General features: G+C 40.9%; 1 protein-coding gene across 1 annotated transcript in view; it reads left to right on the top strand.

The window, feature by feature from the left end:
- The window catches only part of LOC146972463 (myelin basic protein-like), a 47484-nt gene that overhangs the window by 5089 nt on the left and 19705 nt on the right, over positions 1-22690 (top strand). The window contains exons 2-3 of the mRNA XM_085802698.1: positions 10890-10948; positions 20583-20673. Of these exons, the coding sequence (XP_085658824.1) occupies positions 10904-10948; positions 20583-20673 (136 nt within the window). The 5' untranslated portion in view covers positions 10890-10903. The remainder of the gene's footprint in view (positions 1-10889; positions 10949-20582; positions 20674-22690) is intronic.

Here is a 22690-nt window from a genome sequence, read left to right as displayed (position 1 = left end):
TCGTACCAGATCGAACTGGTACCACTTCACGGTCGGAAAAATATGAGTTTCCTTGAACGCACCATAACAGTCCTCGTCCCTACGTCGCCACATTCACGGCGTTCCTTGGCTGCACACACAGCCCTGCATGCCGTTCTCTCTCCTCATTGGATAAAAACTGTAGGATACGATAAATGTTTTCTCCTCGGCTCAGAGCAGAGCAGAGGGACTGAGAGACCCGTGTTTCAGTCCAAACACTCTATGTAAGTGATTGCTGTCGGAAGATATAACTATTTAAGACTTATATTAACACAAATATATCACTTACTTCTGCTTTAAGTCCAGGTGGTGATTTTTGTTTTGGGCCAGGCAGTGTATGGCTGTAGAGAAACTGTGTGAAGTCATTACAGGGGATTTGTTGTGAATTTCCTTCCGTATGGATTATGTGTTTCTGTGCGTTGAATAAAACTTATTTTGTGTCTCTCCTCCAAATTATGGTTTGTTCCTCTCACAGTAAACTGATTTGCAAATGGATTTAATAGCAATATTCAGTGTTGCATGCTGTGACAGGCCCTGGCTCCTGATCGAAAGGTTATGACTGAGCAGTGGAATGCTGAACAAAACATATCGTATATCAACTGTATGTTGATGCCTTCAAGACTTGGTGATAGTTTGGGTTTTTTAACGTGGGGTTGTGTGAGGTGATCTATAGTCAGTGTGTTACCTGCAGTAGTTTTGTCTCCTAGTTTAAAGAAACGGGAGCACTGGTACAGAAGATGAGTTGCTGTGGATATAAAAATACATTTGAACCACACAGAAAAGGAACTATGTTTTGCAAATGGATAACTAAAATTGCCATGTAACTTTATTTGTGGTCATAAAATTTAAATAGATAAACTGTGGTCACACTTTGCCCAGCTCAGCTGTGAGGACAACATGATTTTGTACCCAATTCTTCTCTTAAGGGAGCTAAAGTTACTCTCAATGTAGTCTGCTCTTGAATATACAATTTACAGTGCCCCATTAAATCTTTTGTTCAACATAACAGTTACAGTATCTGCTTTGTTTAGAAGACAATGTTGAAGTAACAGCTGGCAGTTGAGTGGTTGACTCCAACCAAGAGACACAGAAAGCTACAATGTCAAGTTGCTGACTTTTGCATTTGCTTCCAAGCGATGAGGTCCAGTCTCAGTATGTTATGTTATTGTGTATGTGTACACTTTACAACAAATACAATATAAAATATTGACAACAAAATCCACATTACAAATTCTTGCAGTATAGTAAAAATGTAAAGCTCAAATTATGTGAGACATGTGTTACATAGAGGAACCCCCCCTTGCTTGCAGAAGCTCTGGGAGCTAATACACTGTGGAAAGCGCCTTAGGTTCATAAGCTGCATTTGGTCACAGTGTAACCTTCAGCCCATTTACAGCAAACTAGATACAGAACGGGCGCACAGACCAAGTGTGGAGAGCACACACTTGCTTAGCAGACACCAAGGCGAGAAGGAGCACGGTTCTGTGAAAGAAATTTCACATCAACAAACTCAAGGGGGTCAGATGAAGGACTGCAAAGGGCCTCAAGCACCAACAGCAAATTCCACGAGGGAACACAGGGTCTTACCGTAGGCCACAGTCAGCAGACACATTTTATTAAAAAAACAAATCGCCAGTGGGTGAGGGCCTGGCAACACCACTTCATAACCATATGAAAGCTATAAAAGCAAACATTTAAATTGTAGAAAAGCAAAGGGCCTTCTCAAGAGGACCAAACCTCCACCATGAAATATTGAAATGAAATAACATTTTGTTTCTGATACCACAGCTGTAAAGCCTGCCACTTTTACAAACCTCTAGGGAACAAGGTCTCGGCGCATTAACAGTAGTGTTGTTGGCACATCTAAACAGATGCTAGCCAATATGAGATGTAAGCGCAAGCACGTACACCAAACAATGCACTTGAACTCAGTGCTCCATGACTCACCAGGTGTTGTCACCAACACCTACAAGAACAGTTTAACTGATGGTGGAGTGGAGTCCTGAAATACAGAGCTAACTAGCATCAGCTAGCCAACTCTGAGTGAGTTGTCCTCAGCTAAGTGAAAAGCATAGATGTGTCTTTAGGCAGCACATGCAAGGACATGGTGTGTCCTTTACAATATGTGCTTGAAATTGAAATAGGGCGTCTCCTACCTTAGCCCCCAGATATCTGGCAAGGTTTTTTTATTTTCCTCCCATACATTTCCACATGTTTTGCATTTATGGATGGGTTGTTCGTTCAGTGATTAGAATGACATGGCAGACTGTGTGTACATGGTGTAAACTATTTGACCTTTACCTTCAAACTTGAGATAGACATGTTCTGGGGAAAAGATCAAGTCTAGGCTAAAGGAAAAAGAGCGAGAAGGGAAGTGAGAGGACTGACACCGACCAGGCTTCCTGTGGTGTGGACAGGCAGATGCCCTCCCTTGGGGACAGATGTTGACCTTTGACCTCAAATTCAAATCTCTTGTTAAGACTATAACACTTTTACGTGGTAGATAGGCAAGTGTGTAACTCTATTGCTATTTCTCATCTCATCGCTCTCTTGTGCCCCCCACCCCCAGCTCTATTCCATCCACACACACATGCACACACATGCTCTGCTTTCATTACGTAATTGACTTTCACAGTAGAGCATAACATAGTGCAGTCTCTGTGGGCAGCTGGAGGGTTAAAAGAAGTCGTTGTCTCGCGTGCACAAGAGCAAACTTAAAGAGAGACAATGGAACCAGGCAACGGCAGACAGATGAACACGTGTCCCAGCTACTTCCAGCTTTAGTGGTATCTCGAGAAGCATGTTGTTCACGATTCTTTTCAAATTAGATGTGCAAACTGTGGTTGTGGTACAGATCTTCTGGAGATAAGTGCCTCACCAGCGTAGGCTTCACGTGTTTCATAATTATAGGTTTTGTGTGAGAGAACTGTGTGTGAAGACTAGACGTGGCTGAATAGAGAAGGCTGCCCAGACACTGCTTTAGAGGACTGAGGTCTTATCTGTTTATCCACACAGGGAGATTCAGTGGAGAGAGCAGAGAGAGCCAGGCAGATGTACATGTAGCATGGACACAGTGGGGACATGTTACTGAAACATAGGCGCAGTTGCTTGAAGATGTGCACAAGCATCCTGCTGCACCAGATACTGTACACTGATTGTATGCATTGATAACAGAGTATCATGCTTTGTGCTCATATGATACTCAGAATGATAAATGCTGACATTGAGCTGAGTGTAAGCTTTCTGTGAAAGGTCATCAAGGATAAAATGATCACAGTAGATATAGAAATGGATCCAAAATTGATTCAGAGTCCAAACACGAGTAAAGAATTCACTCAACAACTTTAACTCACTGTTAGCTGCCGGCAGCCAAACTTTACTCTGAGACTGCGTTTACCGATCTGTGAAGTTCACGCACATAGTTTGATTCCTTTAACTTTTTCCATTAAAGTAGAACCCAATATTATGTTTTTTTTGTTTGTATGGTTGTATGCGATTTGACTCTTGAGAACACTAAATGTAAAACTGGCTGTTCTGATCACTACTGTGCTCATTAATAAGACTCAGAAAAGACTATCAGAAGGAAAATGTCACTCTGCATCTCCATGTTGTACATTATATAAAGCTCACCTTGTATTTTGTGATCAAATATTGTGGTTTACATTTTTCTGGCATTCCCATGCTCTCAGCCTTCCCTAGCTGCTTCCCTTGCTAACTCAGGGATTATGTAGGAATTCCCAACATTTCCTTTAGAATCTGCTCAACAGTCGGATCCTCCAATGGATGCTAATTAAAAAGTCAAACAAAAAATATTAAGTAAAGATCTATAAAGATCACTGACCTGTATTTGAACTTCATCATAACAACTGTAACTAATGTAGGATGATCGCCAGACAGAATGTGTAAATCTATGGGGGTATTATGAGAAAGCAAGCGTTTTTTTTTATACGCACATCACGGTTCCTTGAGGTATTATGCAACACTGACTGACCACAATGTTTTTCTGCTTCATCCCTGTGTTAAGCTTTGTAGTGACCTCTGTCATTTAAAACCTCAGACCCCAAAACCCTCTTAAATCCCAAAAGAACTAAAATCTAACCACCATCAAGTTCATATTCCCATTTCCCTCTACTTTTGTGGGAAAGCTAAATACTTGTACAGTTCTTCACATCCATCTTTTTCCAAGAGTCATAGTTCTATAAAAACTAGAATTATGGCCACTGACACTTTATTTGGGGAAGTCATAGTGTTATTTTGTTTTCATTCATAATCACTGAACATGTACTAACTGCAGGTTGATGAAGCAAAGCCCAGTAACACTCTATACCTGATTGTTCCCAGGAGTTTTATTGCTGTGGTGGTTGTAGAGTAATCCATTCTCCCTTTTGTCTGCATTATCCTGACAGGAAGATTTATACTGCAGCAAGGTAATATCCCTTTCATATTCACAGGCCTACAGTCAGTGAAATAAATAGCTCTACCTCCTCTATTATCACCCAGAAGAAGGAGGATTGTCCTTTTATCGGCTAATAAAATGTTACCCCAAACCAAATTTGTAGTAGACACCCATAGAAGAGCTTTTTTTTTGTTCTCTGGTGCTGTCACAAATCTTTTCCTGCAAAATATACAAGCACTGGTTATCCCCTTGGAAAGAGCATCTTTTCTTGATGTCCCATATTTCAGGTGTGAAAGCTGATACCTGAACTAGTCATGGTGAAGAGAGATATAAGGCTGGAGTAATCTGGTATGTGCTGCAAACAGATGACATATGGCAGGAAATTTGTTTAAATGTCAACATCCAGGGTTTTTCTTTTTTTTTACTTTAAGTTAATGAACCCCATTTCTTATCCGTGCTGAGGCGATGTAAAAACATTAGCAGCTTATGAGGATGTGGATTTGAAGTAGCCTCAGGTAATGGACAGCTCAGATGAATATAATTGCTCATATGCACTGTAGACTCTAGTGGTAATGGATTCTCCCAGGTATAGTGGGCTGCATGTAGTCACCCTATAATAGGAGCTTTTCCCAGCCTAATGATTTATTTAAAAGGCATGGAAATGTTTCAAAAGATGTACTCTGCACGCTACATGTAGCAATTAACAGCAACTTATATGGGTTAAATTGGGAAGCAGTGATTCAATTTGACTTCTTCTCTCACTGTCTGTTTTCCAACACCTAACGATCTTTTGGTAAATTACTGGGCGAAGTGTGAGGAAAAAATAAAGGCCAGGCTGCTGCGGTGTAATTGCAGTCTTGTACCACACATATACACATTCAAACAAAAACACAAACACACAGACACACACACCCCTCCTCTCTGCCTCTCCCTCTCTCACACTCTATTATGCAAGAGTCTTTTCTTGCAAGTCCTTGCAGGATCTCAGCTTTGATTGTGTAACACTCGAGAGTGAAACTGACTGCAAGGCCTCGCATTCAGTCGCATACAATGGCAGCGACGTATCCCCACATCCAACAAACACAAACTCAGTCCTCAGTGGATAATCAGTTTTTACATTAAACTGAATGTACAGCTGCTGGCAATGTAATTATGTCCCTTTGTTTTACCTGCGGATCGTTCGCTGCAATTTATCCATGTAGTTGCATGGTTGTGCTCTCTGTCACTGTTCTGACTCAACCACAGGCACCTGTGATTCAACCCACTCTCTGTCACAAGTTTACAAATAGCATTTAAAAGGAAGTTTTGACATTTTTCATTCCACTGTTCCTCTATGGGGCTGAGTTGTTTTAAACCCTTGCTCGCTGACCTATAAAAGTCACAAGTTACAAATCTTTGGTGGCTTTATCACAGGTTTAGGACCAGTGGAGACAGAGGCTTTAAAAATCTGTCTCCAGAGAACTTTACAGAAATAAACCAAGGCTCCTTCTTTGTTACAGTGATGTGACGTTGACTGTGGCATGATTGTTGGTGCCAGACAGGCTGGTTGCTATCTGAAACTGCTGATCTACTGGGATTTTCACACGGCACTCTCGTAGTTTACTCAGAATGGTGCAGAAAACAAAAACCAGTCCTGCAGTGAGCAGCAGCTCTGTTGACACAAACACTGTGTGGGAACTTACAGAAAGGCTACAGTAACACAGATAACCACTCTGGGTTAACCACTCTGACACCAGTTCAGAAGAAGACCACACCAGGACTCCACTTCCATTGTCCTGTGGCGGTGGCGTTACGGTGTGTGCGGTATGTTTTCTTGGCACACCCAACCCCTTAATGACTCTGAATATTGGTGCTGACCATGAGAATCACTTCATAGCCACAATTCACCATATTTGCAATGGCCTACTCTCAGACTCAGTAAGATAATGCACCACATCACAAAGTTAAAGTCATCTCAAGTGGCTCTTGGTGGACCCAGCACAACACTTTTGAGATGTTGGCAGGCTGATAGAAACTACAGTATGATGCACAGTCATGTCTACGTTAGCAGAACAGAGAGGTATAGGGGAGAATAGTTGGCACCATCCCAATACACCAGGGTGGCCCTGCCGTATCATTAACTGTAGCCTTCAAGCAATGTTGCCAAATTAGCCACTTTTACATGTAAGAACTTTTCCAATCGCTCTTCTAGAACAGCAAATCTTGCAACTTTTTGATCAAAACGTAGTCACTTTCCATAGAAGAGTCTCCAGCGCTGCTTTGCAAGTATCAGGCCTCACTGGTCAGTGAGCGGCAGAGAGGGGGAGCAGCACATTCAGCCCAGATCTGGAGGATTAAAAAGTTCATCCACTAGAGGGCAGATCCTAATCACCCCTCATCTGTCTTTGTCTCGGAGTGAAAATTGTACAAGTAAATATATATCCAGGATTAGAAAAAATGAATATCAGCACAGCAGTGCAGAGCAGCAGCTTGGAAGTGACTGGCGGTTAACATGTGGTTGGTTCTAGTCACTTATCCAATTGTTTTACCAGTCAAGGCATCCTAGGAATTGACAAAATGGTGTCTTCACTCCATGCCTTGGTTTGTGTACACATTACTGTCACAAACAACTCAGACCCACTCTTGGAAGAAAGGGCAGACAAGGAGAGACAGTAACTGGATGATGACTGTGCATATGGGCTCCCTGATGGTGATGTTGTTGCATCATTGCTGATATCTACAGTATAGTATACACATCATCATCATCATCATCATTTGTCTGTGTAGCACCGACACCGTGAAGATGTTGATTGTCTGCTCCTAGTTGTGGTGTATGGAGACATAAATGTCTCACTGAAGACCACAATCCTGTGATCTCTGTCTGAATCCATGCACATGGTTAGAGTTTGCCTGGAGCAACGTCAGTGTAATTCTGAGCAACTGAATGGCTGCAAGGATTGAGGGGAAAGCAATGAGCCGCAGTAACTGGCCTTTCAACCTGAGTTATACCCCCCCCCCCTCTTTTCCTCACCTTTAGCAGAGTAATTCCTTCACCATTCATGAGTCTTATTTCCCAGAGTTCTCTGTGTTAAACTGTTGAATAAAAACCCAATCCATGTCTACCTGGTTCAGGTCATCACATTGCATTAGGAACTATTACCTTGTTGGTGAGAGTGGTTGAGGTTAAAAGCCCATGGAGCCAATAGAGCCATTATAACATAGTATAACCATGTAAAGTATCTACATTGACCAGTTGTATAAATAATCATATATAGAGTACAGTACACAAAGAATACAGTAAAAACAATCACATTAAAGCATTTTAAACAAGAGGGCACAGGCATAAGCACACCTGCTGCTGATTAAAGCAGAAGTAAGTGATCCGGTCGTTTTGGCTAACTTCCTGTCAGCCGATGGAATTAGCAGTCCCCGCCCTCGTCCCTACGTCACCACATACACGCGCATCCCTTGGCTGCACACACAGAGAGGACCGCCCCTTTATGCCGTTCTCTCTCCTCATTGGATAAAGGTTGTAGGATACAAGGAAAGTTTTCTCCTCGGCTTACAGCAGAGCAGAGTGACTGACAGACCCGTGTTTCGGACCAAACACTCTATAAGTGATTGCCGTCGGAAGATATAACTATTTAAGACTTATATTAACACAAATATTCCGCTTACTTCTGCTTTAATAGAACAACAGCACCTCCACCAATAAGTCAACAAACAAATGAATGCGTCTGTACAGAGTTGGATGATGCTCAGAGCTGTTAAATTTCCCTCATTAGCAAACTTGTTTTCAGATATGACTGCTCCTGCGTCAGTACATCATGTTATAATGAGATTGATCTTGCAGAGGAACTCACTCTTGTTAGGAGAGTTACATCATGAGTGTTTTTAGTTCCTGGGAGAGTTTCTAATTGTTAAAGATGTGCTAAGTTTTTCTTTTTTTTTGTGGCAAATTCTACTCCTCTGTTTACCTTGAACGATATTTCATATTTATACAAAACTTTAACTTTGCTTTTTAATCACACTTGTTCCTCCCAGAGATGCTGATGCAAACCATCTAAAACAGCGGCCTGGTAAACAGTGCTCCCTGTTCAGGCCTAGTGGATGTGAAAACATTTCTCAGTGGTTAATCTTTATTCACGGTGTGCACTGTGGGCACAGCAATGTATTTAATTAACCTTGCTTGACCGTTAGATAAGGAATGTAAGGTGTTTAATCATGCATGTGAGCATGAATGTGCAATGTGTTTTCATTTTATTTTTTACAGCTTTATTAACATATTATTTTAATTTATTGGACTGATTGACCTGTGGATGGAGAATGTGGGAGAAATTTAAATAATGATTCTGACACATAGCCTACTACATTCATGAATTAATTCTGATCATTTTTTAACATCGTTGGCTGGAAAGTTTGGAGCGTTTCCTCCTCGTCTGTGATGCTAATTATAATGTTAGAAGCCTGATCTAACATCAGTGTGGACCCTTTAGCAGACCATCAATAAGCCTAAAACATTTTCAGCATAAACTTTTTTGACAGGGGATACTCCATAACAACGAGTTACGAAGTGAAGGAAAACCAGAAAAGGAAATAGATACAGGTGTCAAAGATGATGAAAGGCTTTCTTGATGTCTGCAAATCTCCTAAAAGCCAAATGCATGCTGTGATTATTTGAAAGTGAAGGAGGAAAGAGGACTTTTTCCTCGAGTGGTTGGTGAAAGCTGACATTTTGATTCATGCAATATTCAGCAAATAGTTGGTTGGTGGTTTTATGTTGTTTGTGAACTGTGAATTCACACATCTGAGACCTCACTTTCCTTTTCAGACATTTCTCACTTCCTCCACATGGAGAGGACTGAGCCCTTCTTACGCCATCCTCCATTCTTTCAGAGGGAGTGAACCATTCGGGACTTGTTTGTGACTTTTTTTTTCTTAGAGACTTGGCTGTTCTCCTCTTGAGTCAAGTCAGTTTGCCGTCTGTTTTCGTCAGATTTACAATCATTAAAAGCTGTAATTGAGTAGCTTTTTGTCTCATTAGGAAACATTTTCCGCTGATACTGATTTCCCTTCATCTGTGAGTGTGATTAGCAGATCCACAGCTGATACCGATCAGCCGTGGCATGCATTGCAGATGCCGTACGTTATATCACTCTCTCACAGTTTGAAAAAGTCCCACATGGTCGACATGTTTTCTTTCATTCGCCTGTAGTGCACCTGTTCAGCGAACAAGGTGGAAGACAGGATTATGTACAGCACACAATGGCTCTCTCAGCCAACAAAACATATGATAACCAATAGACTGTGTTCATGGCTGATCAATCAGGGCATCTCTAAGGAAAACAGTTTTTTGCCCATGACCATCACATTTTAGATAAAAGAGCAGCAGATAATGGAGTAGAGGCCACGAGTGGCACCCTGCAGCAAAATAACAAATTGCTGTCAAAAAAAGCTGAATCGTCAGCTGTGGAGAACTGTATCAGATTCAGAGATAATGACATTAATGAATCAGCTATTAATCACTGCCTGGCCTGGTTTTACAGCAGCAGGGCAAAAGAGTCCATTATCACAAAATATTCAAATGAGTAGATGAAGGCACAGATGACTTTAACATAGAGGGGATGCTGGCCAGAAAGTGTTTTTGAACAGGACTTTGCTCTTTAATTCAAAGCTGGTCCGAGTACTTCAGGGGACTGACTCCACACTTTGGGGGTTTCCATTACTGATGCAATTTAGACAAACTCTGGTGCGTTTTCTCATTTCATTCAAGTTACTAAAGCTTGTGAAAGCTGTCTGTTGAAGTCCAGCTCAGACTAAAACAACTGGATGAAGACAGCCTGAAACAAAGGGTCTACTGGCCTGCTGCATTTTGTTTGTAGTGTGTAAGTGAAGTACAACAAGCATGGGACTATGATAATCTGGAGGTAAATGTTTCTGATTTTAAAGGTTTGTCTCTTCAAGTCAACACAAAGTCCATTTCCACTGCATGTTTCCTTTAGAGGCTTCCAGTTGCCGTGTCACACATTTTCAAGTTCCTATTCTGGACCATGTTTACTGTAGCTTTGAGACTCAAAGTGAATTCGCCAAGTCATTTTATCAAGGTCATCCCATGAACAGTTCCTGCTTCTGTGATGAATGTAAAAACAGCCTTTTAGCCTCAGACTGCATAGTCATCATCCTGCTCAGTCACAACACACGTAAGTGAAGCAACATTACGCAGAACACAGTTTTGCGTTGAGGGCTTTAAGACTTAACACGACACAACAGATATCGGCCACAATCTTGATTTCCTACTGGAGTGAGAATTGCACAGCTAAATCATTTTTACATACTGCATGTTCGCATTTAGTTCAAAGTGATGCGTGTTTTTATCACTGTGTGCAATGATAGAGTTTATCCCATCGACTCAAGAGGTAGATAAGGAGGTGTAGGTCGTCTTCATATGCTGCTTACAGTCTTGTCCTAGTCTAAACTCTGTCTCTTTCTCTTCCAGTCTCTGTCAGCAGCATGGGCCAGCATCTAGGAAAGAGGGAGTTCCCCACTGACAGCAAGGTAAGAGTCCTCACTGTGCTGGAGCTGCTTTCCTGCCTTGTTTTGTGCATTAGAAATATGTGTGCACACATGCAAGCATTTTGCCAGTTGTGCTATGGGAATGTAGCATGTGTTGGAAAACTTTATTGAAGCCTTATCAACATGAACACTGACTGGCCTTTATCAACAGGACTTTGGACTGTGTTGCAGACAAGCTCAGACTCCTTCACTCAAACTGATTTATTACCTTCACTGAGCCTCACTCAGACTATTACAGTAAACCACTTCACACCGTGTCTGTCTTGAATTGCTTTTGAAAAAAAACCAAAAAACTATGTAATCCAGCACAAAGGTATTAATGTATTATGTGCGGAATGTTTTTATTCATGTTTACAAGTGAATTGATTTGTTTCTGAGGTTACAATTGCTTACTTTCTCACCTCAGGCGCTCAGATCACAAATCCAAGCTGTTTGGTAGTCACAGTGCCACAGCCAAGACTTAAACTCATCTCTCAAACATTTGGAGGAGCAGTAACCGATGAATAATGCACCTTCTTATCACTTTATAAGATGACTTTTATTGTGAAGAGGTGACCGAGTGAAGGTTGAGTGGACGATACTGTCAATTTCTGGGTATCTATGCATCTATTATCACACCAGGAGCAAGTACCATGCATTGTGCATGTAGAAAAACCTTGTTGTTTATGAGGCTTTTATTGTGAAAAACCCTGCACACTGACCCATTTTGAATAGCCTTTTTTTTAAAGTGCTTATGCGCTGGTTAATATATTGGATGTTAAATCGCTGTTCTGTAACCGTCAGTGTCCCACTCTTAATTAATGGCTGGTTGCCATGGCAACACTCGATGCATGATGAGTCTCCATGGCTCTTGTGTGCCGCCCTGTAATAACCCCTTGAAACCGCGAGCCTCGCCACAACAATGCTCGACAGGAGAACCCGTTCTAACTGGGGCGAGTAAATAGATGATTGTGTGCATCAAGGCTGACGCTAAACCCCCTCTCCAGGTACACATCTCATTTAACCATTAGCTCTGGCCGTGATTATCAGGATGCTGGCGAGGTTCAGCCCTCTGACATTAATAACTGACCATCCATACACCTGCAAGTCATTATTTTGCTGCAGTAACATTTTGTTCCCTAAAAAGACCAGACAGAAAGTACAGTTTGTTTTTTGTTTTTTTTATATTTCAGTGCACTTAAATTGTGTATTGCTGTGGAGTCTAATGAATTAAAGCCTCAGATAGGGAGATGTTATGCTGGTTGATGCGTTGTGTTTTCTGCAGTCAGAGGATTTTCTTCAGTCAGTGGGCAGAACAAAATGAATTATCCCACTTGACCGTGTCAGGATGAATCGGTGAGTTTACACTCCAAAGTTGAAAAGACATGGTGGCAAATTAAGTGCAATTTTCCTCTTTTGTATTCATAAACAAAGTTATGTCAAGTACCTCACAATAGGCTTTTTTAATTGGCAAGGAAACAAGGTGGCTCAGAGTGAGTACTTGACCAAGAATGTCTCCCTCTAAGAGCGCTGTAATTAAATAGAGTAAATGTATTTGAGAGATTTTTTGGACTCATCTTTCTGCAGAAATGAGAGGGGCTAGACACTGCTCTTGGACACAGATTACGGGGGAGGATCAGGCTCAAACCGGGACAGTAATGCAATTTTATGACATCACGTAATTAACCCCAGCCTTGTTTAGGTCCTGTCTGTGACAGCTTTTCGAAATCAAAGCGGATATAATGAGTTTGGACCATTGCGGCTGAGGCTGCAATCAGATCATTTGCAATCATTTGCAGAGGATGCAAACTTGTTGTGAGTGAAGCTAACTCCAGACTGTGAGCAATGAGGGGAAAAAAGCCAGTGTCTGAGGCAGTGGGCAGCAGCATCAATCTGCAGTTTGCCTTTGTGGTCTGGCGCCCATTTCGGGGCAGAGTGTAATGTTGGCGTGCTGGGGAGGAAGAGAACCCTAACCAGCAGGGAGGCTGATGGCTCAGCCCACAGATGATTTGTTTCCTTTGCCTGCAAAGCACACTCTGGAGAGAGGAGAGCAGGAGCCAGAGAAGTGGATTAATTAGTCAAGTGTGAAGCTGACAGGCGAAGTGTTAGAGCAGCATGTCGCACAAAAGCTGCTCTGTGTATTCAGCTTTTTTAACTACAACATATATACTATAATACCTCTCTGTATCTATATTTGTTTTTCCTATTTCTTTCTTCTCGGTTATCATGACATCAAAGTCAATTTTAAGGTCATGAAGAAAACAGCTAGTTGTCATAGTGACAGTCAAGCAAGAACAGAGTGTGACAGAGCTGGGTGGGTTGTGTTTAGATGCTGTTGTCTGAGTCGTGATCCCTCACCCAATTTCATATCATTTAAGGAAGGCTGCAATGTACCTCTACCTCTCCGGCAAAATGTCTCGTCTTTCAGCTGCTGCAAAGCCTCACACTGCTGATATTTTAGAGCCTTAAATCCCACGAGGAATCACTGGATAATAACATTCTGTAGGGCCCTGCTCCTCAATTCTTGTACAAACGGAGGCACAAAGCTCGCTCAGACATTTATAATGTGTCTGTGTATGAAGGGATTTGAATTCAGGACTAAAGAATGGAAGGTACAATAACAGAATAATTAGGTAATACTAGTCTTGGTCCTCTTCTTTATTACCTGCTCCCCTGAATGGTGGGCAGTCAGCACTGAAGTAGGTACAGTAGTGTGGTTTGCTCATATCGCACCAATTGTACTTGCTGTGAGTTACAAATTCTTCAACGAATGAAACAAAATTTGTCACTGCGTAATTCTGTTTTGCATTTTCTTATGAGCTTACCCACTTGGTTGACAATAAACGCTAGGAAATAAAAATATAGATCATAATTCATCCACTGTTTTAAACATCTATTTTTGCAGGTTTAGTCAGCCAGACACACTAATGATTGTGTTACTTCCTGCCCAGCCCTTGTGAAAGGATTTTTTTGTGTGGGCCTAAGTCAGACATTAACACTGAACATCAGGATGTGGTGTCGAGGTCATAGTATACTGTATATATATTTCATCTAGACCATTTTCTGCTGCTCCTCAGCAGTCAGAGATGGATCTGTCACAGCTAAGACAGAAAGCAATTTCTCCACTGACAATAACAAAAGGACCAGAATGCAGTGCAGCCAGAGACATACAGCATTTTGACTCAATGGCTCATTGCAGCTGTCATGTTCCTCAACTTGACTCTAAAAACTATTTGAAAAAAGTGTCTTGCTACATGATAGCTGTTGCTCTAACTATATTCAGTAGTCTGTAGCACAATGGGGTCAAAAACTCCCATTCAAGTCAAAGATACAGTTTAGGTACATACAGCAGATGAAAAATGAGATTATGTCATTCATTTTGTGAAACACAGGACCTGATGGAGAAATAGATCAGGTAGCCTACTGTATGTTGTGTCAAGGTGGACACACAAAAACACTTAAACAGCTGTTTTAACTAGCAAATAATATGTATATTCAAAGCTATTCACTCATGAATGAATGAGTTCATTAGTGATATAATCTATGTTGGCCATCCATTGTTTTCTTTTATTTGTTCCAACTCTGGGTTTAGTTTCAAAAATACATTAATGTTAACAAAAACATATTTTTGAGTGTTCTTTTGGGTAAGAGCTAACTAATGTGCTTGACAAATATAATAGTAACACTAAATACACATGTTGCTGTGTATTGCCTGGCAACGCTCATTTAAATTAAACAAATACAAATTTACCACCGTGTGTTACTCTCAAAACAAGCTACAGTAGGTGACAAAGCGTGTTTGGATTTGACATCTTTTTCTTTTAATGTTTGTACTGTACAGCTCAAAAGCCAGCATGTTAAAGAGATTAGGTGAGCTGTGAAATTTCACAATACGATTTTAATTATTATTTTGTCAATTCTTCTGTGTATGATTATGACACATCTTCAGCACTGAAACTTTCTGTAATGAAGACTCAAGTCTCCAGATGAGGGAGCTTGAGGCCTGCTCGAGGCTCAGCTTGTGGCCCAGCAGTGCTACTGTTGTACCCAATTAAAGCCATCTGTGTATTGTGACCAACCCAGCAGGCTTGTTCCTGTCTCTCCTGTTCATCTGTGTGAGATATGTCCACACAGAGACTCACATCTGAATCATAACTACACTCACAACATCCCATCCCATACTGTATCTGCACTGATATGATTCAGCTTATTCTCTGTGTGTACTTACTGCAAGTTTTGTCTTTTTAAAGGAGTTGTCACTGCATCATAATATGTTGACCAAATCCACTGAGTATCAGAATTGTCCCTGCTCTGTGACCTTGTATTTTGCAGACTACAAGCTTCAGAAATACTTAAACCAAAAGATCCACAAAATTTCTGAATGTTATCTTTCTGCCCCATGAGAGTTTGGCCCTTATTAGATAAATTGAATCTTCTCCCAGCTCTAAATAATAGATGAATGTTGGAGATATTTGATTGTCCTCTTGACATTTGATGAACATTATTATAGTATGAACGCAGCCCTTTGAGGGCAGAGCTACAGAGACTTCTCTGGGTTTAGTGCTGTTTTATACCTCAGTGTAAAGGTGAGATGAAATGTGCATGGCCCATCTGTCTTCCATGTGTCAAGTGTGGACAGGATGAAACACTGAAGGGCACAGCTATCACCAAACAACAGATAAGAGGAGGAACGTAGATTCCTTTTGAAAGTACCAAATCAGTCAAGGCCTGAACGTTGTTGAAATCACTGCACTCTCCTTCCCCCTGTCTCTACTTGAATGCAAAGAGTACTTCAGCACATTTAAGCCTATATACCATGTTGAATGGTGACCACACACAGCTGAAGTGGAGCTGAAGTGGCAACCATCTTGGCAAAGTGTGCTATAGCCTCGGCATGACACACCCAACAAACAAGCAACAAACAGACTCACACACGTTGGCCACAATATTGCTTAAGCGATATCATTTTGAAACAGCCCAGACAATAAAGGTCCTTGTAAGTGACTTCTTGCTGAGCCCTATAATCTTCTTAGTTATGTGCCTACACTTGTCAAGCTGTCCACTCATTTGCAGTTCATGTTCAGTGATGAATTCTTACTAATTTTGGAAACAGAGGATTTCTTGATTCCTCACAGAGGTACACAGAGCTGACTCCTCATCTCTAGCTGAAATGACAGCTGGTATGAGTAATGGGCTGTAGCAAGCAGCTAATTAAATCAACATTATATCCATGAGTTGGATGAAAATTCTGCCTGTGGCTGAACTTTTGATGTTAATATTTATTTTGTTTATTTTGAAACGAGAATTTTGTTGAAGGTATCAGGTGTGGAGGACATGCTCTTTATATTTTATCTGATTAACCTTAGCGTTATAAGAAACTGTGGAAGATTGGACTTTTCTACTCCTCTAAATGTTTAGCTGCTTAGCTTGCATGCCCATATTTTTAAAAAGTACATTTTCACTTTTAATGTTGCAGGAGAAGAGGCTTTTAAGGGATTAATGTGGAAAGCTATCGCAGGTCATTCAGGCCAGTTACTGGAATGTAAATCTCTCTGAAACCAAGAGCACCACCGAGCTGGTAATGTAAGCCATAACTCTGATAACAGCCAGGGTCAAGTTGCGACTCAGGGACTGGGAAAAATGCTGTTAGAGTTGTCACAAAATGCCTGACAGTAGGGCAATTTTTTTTTTCTTTTTCTTTTTTGGAAACCTTCAATCATAGTCCACCGCCGAGATAACAGAAATACAGAGGGGAATAGGGAAAGTGATTACGGGACATGCATGAGTGGGAATCTGTGTAAGGCCAGCTGCACCATCTGCCGCTGTTTTCTCCATTAGTCATGGAGGAATTTGTGACATTGGACAACATGTGTCGGCTCATCAAATTCAGTTTTGTGTTTGTTGGGAGAGAAATATCTTAAATTGTTGAATTGTTATATTCTTATATGTTTAGATCCAACTTTAATCAAATACTAATACAGTAGGAGCACTCCTCAGTCCCTATAGTCCTGGAAAAAGCTTGGTTGCTACTAGGGGAAATAATAAGCCATCGTGGGTATATGCTAACAAATGCAACGATATTCACAAATACTGCCACAAAATCCATTTAGAAGCTACACCATCCTCATGACTTTTGCAGAGCATCACTCTTATTGCAGTCCAGTGGATAACGCTTAAACGTGTGGAGAAATCCAAACCTTGATAGACCTGCTGTACCCTCTACATTTTGCTAAGGTGGTGATTGAATGTGGACACATGGAAAAGGTCACTCGTCCTTATCGTTAAGTTGTAGGAACATGGGTGAAACATGGAGGTTGTAAGTGGTGCTAATAATATGTCGTCAGGCTCTCAGGAATACATGATTAATTGACATGTGTGATCCTATTAAGTGGCTTTCCTGATCTCCTTTACATGCCCCAGGGTCCCTGTCTCCAGCAGAGCACCAGCCTCTCTAGAAGCTCTGCTCAACAAGAGCTCTATTTTGTAAGCCAGCAGTGACGAGCAGGTGTGAAGTCATGCTGACAGCTGCTGCCCATGGACGCCATCGAGTTGCAGCTCTGATTCACTTGCAAAAGTGCTTGCATTTTTTGTTCCTTTTCTTCCCATTGTCTCCTGAAGTCCAGAGATACAGTGGGAAAAAAATCAAATAGTAGAATGATTTTGGTTGCAGGAGGCTCCTGGTGTTTTGAAAGATATATGATATCCAGCCCATGGACACTAATTGTTATTTCATAGTTTTGTTCACTAAGTTTCCAAAATGCTGTTGTCATTTTAACTGTGTCAAAATGAAATGCCAGTAACTGCACATGCACCCCATGAATCAGCTCAGCATCCAAAGCTATGAGTTCAATTCCATTCAACCCCTGAAATGTGGATTTGCTGTTTGTATTGAAAAGTTTTCTAAACTTACAAAAAGTTTGAGACTGAAAAGAGAGATAAGACAGCAGTGTGGGTGTGTGGACAAAATCCAACAATAGTTTATTGCTGAGTGGTTTAACGATGGAAAAAAATACTGCAGGAATAAGATTATGATGATGATGATGATGTAAGTTTTATCAGTGCATATTCTTTATCTCGCCAGAATTTTCTGTCTACAATAACACTGATGGAGGGGCTTTAGATAATCATTTTCTGTTGTTGTAGTTCAAATTGAGATATTAAAGTTTTTATTCATGCAAAATGAACATGCATGATGGAAGGATAATTAATAACACCCAGTGAAAAAACTCCCTTACAATTAGTTCCATATGAATGTAACCTTAAATTCAATTCATGACTGAATAAGACATGTGATTGCAAAGTGATCAACGGTCATCAAGCGACCCCCCTGCGAAGGTCATCAGATTCTTATTCAGATGCTGCTAAATCCTGATCGGTGTGGGTTTAGTTCAGCTCCTCCCTCTTTAAACCAGAGAAGACAACAAAAAGAAAATCTGAAATGCTGTGTTCATTAACAAGATACGGCTTGTCATGTTACATTACCTTATGAGCAAGATACCAATAATTTATCTCACTGACTGTGAAACTGAACTAAATGATTTGTTCTGTCTCAGTTGATCTGTGTTTAATCATAGTGCAGCACATACAGCACTTCATTAAAATCAGCTAATTGAAGTGCTGTTGCATTCAATGCCATTCAGTACTACAAACAAGTTACAACATAAATGCAATCAAGGCAATTATGAGGTTAATCATTATCGCCAATCACAGATATACAGTATTGATTATTAAACTCTTTGAAGTGGAAGGTGGATACGTGACCAGAGCCTGATGGGACATGTTGGGACCTAATTGGATTTTTATTTTGTTCATATAATTCAATCTGAATCAAGTACCTACTGAACATTCTCTTTTCATACCAAAGCAATAACATAAGTGGAAGGACACATTTCCAATGTAGCCTACTTATTGACGTCAACATGATTTATATTAGGAAGTGCTTGTGTTAGATTTGCACTTCTCTGCATGCTCATGTAATGATGAGCCATGTGCCCGGCGTGTCTCGCTGCCTGTGTTGATTCCCCATGTTGGCACACCCACTCGGATGTGAAAACAGGGGATATTGGCGTTCGCTGTCACCAGAGAGAAGGAGGGAATCTGTAAGAGGATTTCACAAAACTTGAGGATTAGGAATTGCATATACAGTTCAGTTCACACTGAGCCAATAATTAGAATATTACAGAATCTGATTTTACTTGTGATAAGTGGCAGCCAGAGACTCACAGGTATCAGTACAGGTGGATACAATCATTAGCTCACATAATATTGGAGTTAAAAAGACAACCTGAATCAGAACAGATCTGTGAAAAGCTTGATAATACAGCTATGTTTTTACTCAACTACAGTAATTATGTCATTTAATTCCTATGTTTTCAAGCTGTTAGTGCGGGTGAGATACTATCACATTGCTGTCAAAACCTTACAAGGCAAACATAACGCAACAAACATCTCTGATCTGCATCTTGACGCTGACAGTTTTTAATTAGTTCTGTTTCGTTTTCTTGCACCGCGTGTCAAACTCCCAGGTTCCCATCTTCATCTGCAGCTGGCTTTAGAGACAGCAGCTCAATAAACTGTTTCACTGCACTGGCAAAGATCCATGACTGAGAAATGACTGATGATTATTGATGATTATTGGTGCTTAATAATACTGAATATGTTTTTTGACTACCATGGGATTTTAGACAGATGTGATCACAATGCAGAACATTTTAATGAAATCCCAGTGTTTGGATTAAATGAGTCCCTGAAGGGGAGGTGCACCACCACCTGACACAGGGAACTCAGTCCCAGCTGTCATCTAGTTTCTGTTTTAACTACACATTTTTTCAAGGGGACTTGTCAGCTCAAAGACAAAGATTAAAGATAGCAATGTTAAGTTGGGCCTGTGATTGTAGACTGTTGGCAAATTAACTTTTCACCTACTACGTCTGTCTGTTTTTTTTTTGATTATGTCTTGCCTCATTCTGACACGGGGCTTTCCCATGATGAGGCAAATGAAAAACACCAATTTCTGATGTGTGCCTCTCTCCATCCTCCCTTTGTTTTGTTTTGGTTTTATTATATGCCATATACTGCTTCATCTTAGAAACACAGTAACAGTTAAATAGATTGTTTTATGTGTTTCATCATCAGTGCTCATAGAAGTGCGGGCAGACAGAAGGAGGTTAGGGAGCCAGCAGGGGAGGAAAAGCAGGAGAAGGACAAGGAGAAAAAGCACTACTTGAGCCTTACCTGTGCCGGAGGGGAACCGAAACAGCCTAACGATCATCATGCACTTGTGCAAATGCAACCATGTGAAATTTTAACTAGCACACTTGAAATAAATGGTTGCATATGGAGCTGCCCTCTTTAAAATCCTGATGAAACGTACAGCTTAGACAGGGGATCAGAAATGGGAAAATCTCAGATTGCATGTTCTTTTGATTGTTAAATGAACAGGTCTGAGAATAATTGTGCTGCTATTACAAAGCCCAAAAGCACAAATGGGTGATAGTACAATCTGTGTGGGACGCGCGCGCTCTCTCTCTCTCTCTCTTTCATGTTATCTTTCTCTATGTTGGTCTCTGTCTGTGCATTGTTGCCATGGTACCTCTGTGCCTCACCTCTTTAATCTGTTTTTGTGCTCCTATTAAAGGCTTCGTCACCTGAACCCGAAGCAGAGCAAACAGCAGCAGCAGCAGCAGCAGCAGCAGAAGAACCTGAACAAGCACAAGATGAAGTCTTTGGTAAGATGTCAAACATGTCTTTAATTTCAAGCACATTTTAATATGTTACACATGTTTTTGTTGTTGTGCTATTTAATCCAAGAGAGCAAATCAAAGAATGTTTTCCACCTCTGAAAATCAACATTACCAATAGCAGACGTGTCCAATTCTGCTGAAATTCTGGATTGGAAATCTATACACTGATTGGATATCATTCAATAAAGAAGTTTATAGTTTCATATCCAGATAAATGGGAAGCTCTCAGTGAATTTTCCTACTCTACTGACTGACCACATTTACAATGCTGTTCAGCCAAGTGCAATGTGATTTATTGTCCCCACTGGCTGTTGCTCTTAAAAAATGAATCGGCACAGTTTCTATTACTGAGTGTTTACAGCCTGCAGTGTTGAAAACACAAGCACATTTGAAACAGATCAAACCACCTCGAGGAGATCCCAATTCGGTCTCAGTTCAGTTCACTCAGACCGCCTCTTGACATGCCCTTCAAATCCATGTTGATTAACCTCTGCATTGTGAAAACAAAGAGCCCCATGTCCGCTTCCACCTCTTGTCGTTGTATTTCAGTGCTGTCAGACACATCACACACTATTGAACTGAGAGGGTACAAAAACACATCTAAACTGAACCATGGCTGCTAGTAAGACACAGCATCAAGCGTGAGCATGGAGAATTGGAGAGAGTCAAAAGGATTTGGTAGTTGGTGTCAGCAGATACACAAGTATAAGTATATATTAGGTATATAAAAAAACAAATAAATAGGTGAAAAATGGAGGAGAACTGACTAATTAGCCAAAGAGAAACATCTTTAATTACTTCTAATGCTTAATGTGACTGACAGTTCCTCAGTTGACAGGATGCTGTTGTGTATGTGTGTCCACTTGGTAACAAATGTGGGCTTCTACAGAACAGCATGGGTGCACAGAGAATATAAATATAAAATCATAACTTGTTTTTCCGGAAAAAAATGTTGGCATTTTCTCAGGCAGTCAGTAGTCATAAGACAAAAGTGGAAAAGCACTGAAATGTGCTACCCGAGATGACAGCCTTAAATCCGCATGGACACAGTAGCTCCTTTAACACCACTATCTTGACTCAGTATCTGTTTTATTGCAACAATGAACGGCTTCGGCTTTACAATGCTAGGCTCAGAAGGTTTTATTCCTGGATTGTGACATTTGTTTGCGGTCAGCAGTGTGGCTAATCAAAAGTTAGCGCTACAATGATGAATGAAACCTAGGTTTGTGGAAGCCAGCTATTCCTCATAATAAGGAAATCTCAGAGGTCAGGGGAACAGGCACCCCATTACACACAGGTTTGCTCTTAGATACGTTTTCCCTCAGTCACATCCATTGTGACGTGTTGTGGTGTTGAAAGACGGGGTTAAAAGTTATTTTGTAATACTGCAGCTCAGCAGATGAGGGCAGAGTCTGATGCACAACAGACGGCATCTGTAGGTCGGCTCTTAGCTGACTGCTGTCGACATTCTTTCACAAAATGGGATGATTATCCCCACGGCTGGAGGAAAACTGCAGTCGCTTGTACAAATTTGCTGATTTCTTCTGTTTTTTAATGAGGTAACAGCTCAGATTTGATTACGACTGACAACTAAGTAGACTGGTCTTTTTACTACTTTAACTTAAGCACACTGCATGCATACAGTAATAGCTGTGTAAAAGCAGCAGGTAGGTTAAATTACAAGTTTACAAGACCTTACCCTTGAAATCAGCATCCTTGATGTCTATTCTTTCCCCATGTCAATAAATTCATTAGTGTCTCTGCTGCTTCTGTTAGCTCTTGTCAACCTTGATGATGGAGGCTGAGTGAAGATGCTGCCTCGGGAGCTTCCTAGGATGAAGACATTCTTTTTTCTCCTTGCATACAATATGTTCTGTGGTCAAACGCCCTGAGCCAAACATCATTTGCAGACTTATAGTGTGTTGGCTCCTCATAGCTGCCTGTTTGGAGGCATACCGGGAAAAAGTAATCACAGCAAGCAATGAGGAAAGTTAGAAGTTTG

This window comes from Trachurus japonicus, chromosome 16 (assembly GCF_045865225.1).
Source record: "Trachurus japonicus isolate A0001 chromosome 16, Traja_1.0".
NCBI classification, from domain to species: Eukaryota; Metazoa; Chordata; class Actinopteri; order Carangiformes; family Carangidae; genus Trachurus; species Trachurus japonicus.
Note: the sequence above shows the minus strand (reverse complement) of the source record. Positions and strands in the feature narration are given on the sequence as shown.